The 6000-nt window shown below is 41.4% G+C and overlaps 1 protein-coding gene across 5 annotated transcripts in view; it reads right to left on the reverse strand.

Annotated features, from left to right (window-relative positions):
* cadm1a (cell adhesion molecule 1a) overlaps positions 1-2725 on the reverse strand; it is a 340935-nt gene extending 338210 nt beyond the window's left edge. For 4 of the 5 annotated variants that reach the window (XM_063895864.1, XM_063895863.1, XM_063895862.1 and 1 more), the window contains exon 1: positions 2617-2725. In XM_063895864.1, coding sequence (XP_063751934.1) covers positions 2617-2689 — 73 coding nt within the window. In that variant the 5' untranslated portion in view covers positions 2690-2725. The remainder of the gene's footprint in view (positions 1-2616) is intronic. The other variant, XM_063895861.1, reaches the window with a different exon arrangement.
* Between the last annotated feature and the right edge of the window lie 3275 nt (positions 2726-6000).

Below are 6000 nucleotides of genomic sequence, written 5' to 3' on the forward strand. Positions count from 1 at the left end.
AAGGAACTACAGCACGGTCACATGACTTCACGTCACCACCGCTAAGCTAAAGGCGGCTAATGTTGGGCTATAAAGGAACTACAGCACGGTCACATGACTTCATGTCACCACCGCTAAGCTAAAGGAGGCTAATGTTGGGCTATAAAGGAACTACAGCACGGTCACATGACTTCACGTCACCACCGCTAAGCTAAAGGAGGCTAATGTTGGGTGTGATGATGTTTAGTCGCCTCATATATTCAGTTGTTAGCAACCACAGTTTTTAAACTCACCAGTGGGGTATTTACTATCTAATAACTAAAAACTAATAACCCCAAAAAAACACGTTCAAAAAATGTTAAGATAAGGGAAAAAGTGGTAAAATGCGAACTCATTTATCGGTCTTAGGACTTATTCTTGCACCACTTCATAGGGCTGCAGTTATCATTGATATATCAGGGTTATTTTGTATAGTTTCAGTTATATTGTACTTCCTTCTCATCCTTAAATAGATGTGCTAAGAGCTCAGTCGAAGCCCTTTGTCTGAAGAAACAATAACAATGCTAAACTAAAGTTGAAATGGATTGTGTGAAATATAACAAGCACAATTTAAGACGCGTGCTCATATTGTATAAACCAACGATTGATAAACTGTTAACAAATCACATCCAGAGCCACCTGAAACAAGAGCCGGCAGTCCAACAGCTAACGCTTTCTCATAAATCCTTTTCATTTGCAGCACTTGTGTGATTTGATGACCATACGAGGCGAGCCTGTGTGCCAAAACAGAACTTATAGTTGGGATGAAATGAATTAAAGCAGTCACTCGTAGCACTAACTCCTAAATATGTTTGAGGTTTTAAAAAAAACACAACACACATCCTGCAATGTTCAGCACAATGTGAGGCGATACAGTATGCTGGAGGTAAATAATTGATATGCTTTGTTTGAAATCAGTGGAGCCATTTCCATGATGGAACAGCAGCACTGCCCACTGTCCATAGAGCAGCAGAACCCTGCTCCGGGTTCATAAGGACTGTTTGACTCATGAAACAAGCCCAGTGTGAATCCATTTGAATGCATAAAAAAACAACTGGATTAAGCCTGGTGGATAATCCACAATGTGACAATCTGTCATTCTCACCATCAGAGGCACGAAGTCAGCAGAAAACAGGTTTATTTTGCAGGAAAACGCTGAATAACTGATCATTTGTGACATAACTGAGTGGAAGTGATATAACAGGAGGATGAAATAGAGCACCACAAAGCCATATTTTAAGCAGTTATATAATTGTGTAACCTATTTGAACGGGGTTCTTTGGTTTGTGATAACAGCATGCGGTTGCCCACGACTATTATCCCACCACATGTTTGTTGAATCAATAAGAAATAAAGATAAATAACCCCAAACCAAATCTCAAAGTAGTTTACGACTTCTCCTATAAACGATGATTTCACATTGACATGTAACACAACACTTTACCCCATCTCAGTCCGATCCGCAGCCCGCCAACTCGCAAATATCAGCACAAAACAACCAAAATCTAAAAGCATGTGAATAGATATTTTACTTTAGCACTGTTATGAGCTTCATGTGTAACATATTCGCTTCTTAAAATAAATCTGAGTCAGATTACTACACCCGCACGAGCCTTTGATGTTCCCTCGCGTGATGCTACTGCGAATCCAGCGTCACGAAAACACAGCCCGGAAATCCATTGGAAATTCAGGCAATTTAATGTTCTATTTTTTACCAGCAAGCGTAGAAACATGTTATGACGTAATGGAAGATATATTATGGACCCCTTTAAGGTGCTTTTCACATCGGCTTGTATTGAAAATACCAAACAGACCGTAGATCTTTACAATTACAACTTTTATAAGAGGTTTGCACGCCGTTTTGACAGTCAACCCACCGAAATCCAGCAGCATGGCCGATGTGAAAGGATTCTTAAAAAACTGAGATTTAAAGGGAATTAACTGCTGATTCTGGGGATTTCTTTACGCCGATTTATTTAAAAGACACATAACTATTAAAAACTCTTGACTTGTGTATGAACCTGTAAGACTCTCTGACTTAGAGGCGATTATTGAAATACCTAGAGTTTTGAATGGAGTTTGCTGTGACGACTCAAGCTGCACGCTGCTGCAGATCCCACTTTAACGCACCGCTGTTTTCTGTGATTTACAGCAGTCCACGAACAATATGCCACAAAAGTAACCAAGCTAGAGGACTGACCATACACAAAGCCAAAAGCATGTCACTAAGGATCGCAGGGGACAAAAGAGCACGCTATTTGTTTCTTCACAACACAATTGTCCACATTTAAGAGTTGCCAGCTGTGTAGCGGCAAAGCGATTTATGGAGAGCTGACCACCAAAGTGCTGTGTTCCTCGGCAGCATATTTGTAACGCCTGTTTGTAGACACTGCAGCCACACAATAAACTCCATTCATTCTGTATTTCAACTTTACGCACACTTAGGTTTGCTCAACAACATCTTTTACATCCAGAATGCTCTGCCGCGCGTTCAGAGAAAGGCTGATAAAAAAACACACACACTCCTGCATCTCCATCCATGCACATCTGAGAGGAAAGTGTGCTCTCCATGAAGCAATGAAAAGGCAAAAGTCTTACCTTTAAGAAGAGCCGCCTGAAACAGGAATAAAAAGAGAATAGTCGCCAGAGAGCTGCTGCCAGTGTTCGCCATGTTGGACACCTGCTTCAGTATGGAGAGAGAGCAGCTTCACCTACAGCAGCGGGACGGGTAATGAGATGCAGGGAGGGCGGGCTCTGCTTACCATATTCATTTCATTCGCAGTTATGATAAATCCTGCTATTTGTAATGAATGTGTGTATTATTCTGCAGCCCTTTGCATTGGCTCAGAGTGTGTGTGGGGGGGGGGGGGGGACCTGAAATGCTTTTAACGCTGTGTTGTTTTTAGTGGAGTGCTGAGTAGGGAGGTGTGTGTGTGTGTGTGTGTGTGTGTGTGTGTGTGTGTGTGTGTGTGTGTGTGTGTGTGTGTGTGTGTGTGTGTGTGTGTGTGTGTGTGTGTGTGTGTGTGTGTGTGTGTTGGGTCCAATCCTCAAAATATGTCCTTTAATGCTAAACTGAGAACATTTTCACGTGTATATATTCCTTTATTTAGTGATACATTTCAAAAGTTGTACTGATAAATGTACCCCTAAAATCTCAGACTAGCCTAGCAGTAGTCATTTTAGGGCCCTGTGTGCCCCCACCCCAGTCCTTCCATACTTTGTCTTTTCGGCTTTATATTTGAACATGCCTCGTTGTGTTGTCAATCAATCTAAGGTGTCAAAATAATTTAACTCAAACCTGTTTTCTCTTTATCTCCTCTGACAATGTAGCTTCACGTGGACGTACTCTCTTGGCTTTATTTTTGTTCCTAGAGAAGATAATTCAGCTTTTTTAGAGTGAAATCACTTCATCAGAATGGACCCTATGACAACTGAGTACATATTTAGTTTCCCTTCCTGCAAAACGTTTAAATATAAATCCGTGTTCTGATAATGTTCAGGTCCTCTCCTGGGACGTGTCTCCATGCTTTAATGTTCAGAAAGCTCTTTATTTTTCTCAGACTTCCTGTGCTGCAGCACCTCTTTTCACCCTCTGTCTGAAACCAGAGCCCAGGTTTGCTCTGATTGGTTTGCTGGACGAGTCTGTTGTGATTGGTCAACCTCTCAGAGAAGTTACACAGTGTTGTCATCAAGTTCCAAAATGGAATTATCCAGAACATTCTGGTTGGTCAATCGAACTCGCACCAAAACGTTACAGGTTCCTGATGAGTCTGTTATGTAACTTTGGTCTGTTGTTGTTGTTGTTGTTGTTGTTGTTGTTGTTGTTGTTGTGAAACAAAATTGAATTCCCAAGTTGCAAGCATACCTGTACCTTCATCCTACCTTTATTGAGTAATGTCTACCTGTGAAATTGAGAGTTTCCCCCACATAAAAGGGCATCTGGTTACAGATCAGGCTCAAAAATAGTTCTTCAGGATGTCAGTGGACCCTTTTATTTTCAAAATGCTAAAAATACTACAGCCACACGTCAAAATCAGAGGAACGATTACGGTAGCTTAGGGTAGACAATGACACACACACACACACACACACACACACACACACACACACACACACACACACACACACACACACACACACACACACACACACACACACAGGTGTACAACATGTTCAGAGGTTATTAAGATGCTGAAATTATCATTGCAGTTTTGTTTTCGTTGAAAATATACCTGATTATTTAATTCATTTCACTAAAAGCTTCTGTTTGTCTTTTACATATCAGGGTGGCTGAGATCCAGCTTCTTGCAGAAATTCACCAAAAATACCAAATTAATTGTGTCACTTAAAGTGTATTAATAAACAAAAGGTTGAAGCGTTGTTTGTGAAACCGCAGAAGGTCGGGGCTTGTTCCAATTTCTGCCATTTTATCATGTTGCATCTAAATCATATCTGAACATGAGGTCACTTGTATCTGTTCTTAATGCTCAATATTTTTGGTTTTGCATTGATATGGTGAGCCTAAAGTCATCCATCTAAAAAAGATAAGACGGGACAATAATCTTCAAAGGTAGGAAGAGAACGAAAAGACAATAAAAAATAACTTGGTAAGATAAGCAGTTTTTTCTATGTTTGAACATCACTCACTCAGATTCTGGTTCCTGTGTCTCCTCTAGGGTGGAAGTTTTTTGGACCTGTTCTTGTTTGTGTGTAACAGGTCAATCATTAAACTTATAAACCAACTTCTGCTGGACTCTGGTGTCACCGACAATGCATGACGGGCACAAAAAGTCCCAAAACACCAATCAGGTTCACATTAGGCGAACTGTTCCTCCCAAATCCCCCAGTAATTCATGGCAGTGATCAAGCACGCACAGAAAAAGGACCTTGGAAGTGATGAAACTAAAAGGTATGCAACCTTGGTTAATTAATTACACCTGGGTTTTGGGATCATGGGACCATAGCAAACTCTGGAAAAGTGAGAGTGTTATGCTACAATGTGAGTTTAGTTGCAGAACCAGGTTTTGAAGACGGTGTGGCATGGGGGCAGCGTGCCAAAATCAAGATGCACCGGACACCTAGTTCGTACATCTAGCTTTGCAGGAGGTGGATTCAAGGGGGGACCCAGACTTTTGTGGAGGCTTCTTCCTCCTTTCAGTTGCACTTTGAAACCCAGAGGATAAACCGACACCCAGCTTGAGTCTGACAAATGGAAGCACTGGACAGAGTTAGTGGGGGTTATGGACAATGCTTAAGACCCCATCTGCTGACTCAACAATTTTGCAGCTTTTAATTGCTTGAAGATAGACTTTAAGTTCAAACTGCATCTTCTTTTCTGAGCAAGGGGACAAGTTTCTGGGATAACTCTTGGGTAGACCACTGCCTTTGATGGCCCAAAGCCAGGAGCCATTGACTCTAACAACTCAGATCACAGCAATGGGGAACATAAACCAATGTATGTTCCTAGGCCACTTAGTCTGCAAGGATTTCTTAGTGGGGGCAGCTTAAACCTAACCAAGGTTTTATTGAAAGTAAATTACTGCTTATCCATCCAAACAGCAATAAGCTGGTCCCCTTCTGGATGTTTTAATATGCTGTAACTCTGCATTTAAACCCAAGTCGGTTGCGATCCAAACTTGCAGACATCCAGCATCTTACCAGCATATCCCAGTGAAAAAACTATAACAGTATCATGGCTATATAATTCTCAACCACATGAACGTAGATAATCCTGGAGCAGGTTGTTTATTCGCTGTCACACCCTGCCTTCTCCTTTCTGTTGCTAAGCAATTCTGCTCATGTGGTTAATCAAAGGTTTATCTTACTTTATTTTGAGCCCGCCAACAGTGTGTAATTTCCAGTGTCAGAAAAGCTTCAACTGTTTAGCTAACATTTTACGGTCTATAGGCACAGAGCAACGGACAACCAGAGCGGTTCAAAATGAGAGAGAGGACGTGTAATTCAGCCTACGATCGATATGCC

The sequence above is a fragment of the Eleginops maclovinus genome, chromosome 11 (assembly GCF_036324505.1).
Source record: "Eleginops maclovinus isolate JMC-PN-2008 ecotype Puerto Natales chromosome 11, JC_Emac_rtc_rv5, whole genome shotgun sequence".
Lineage (NCBI taxonomy): Eukaryota > Metazoa > Chordata > Actinopteri > Perciformes > Eleginopidae > Eleginops > Eleginops maclovinus.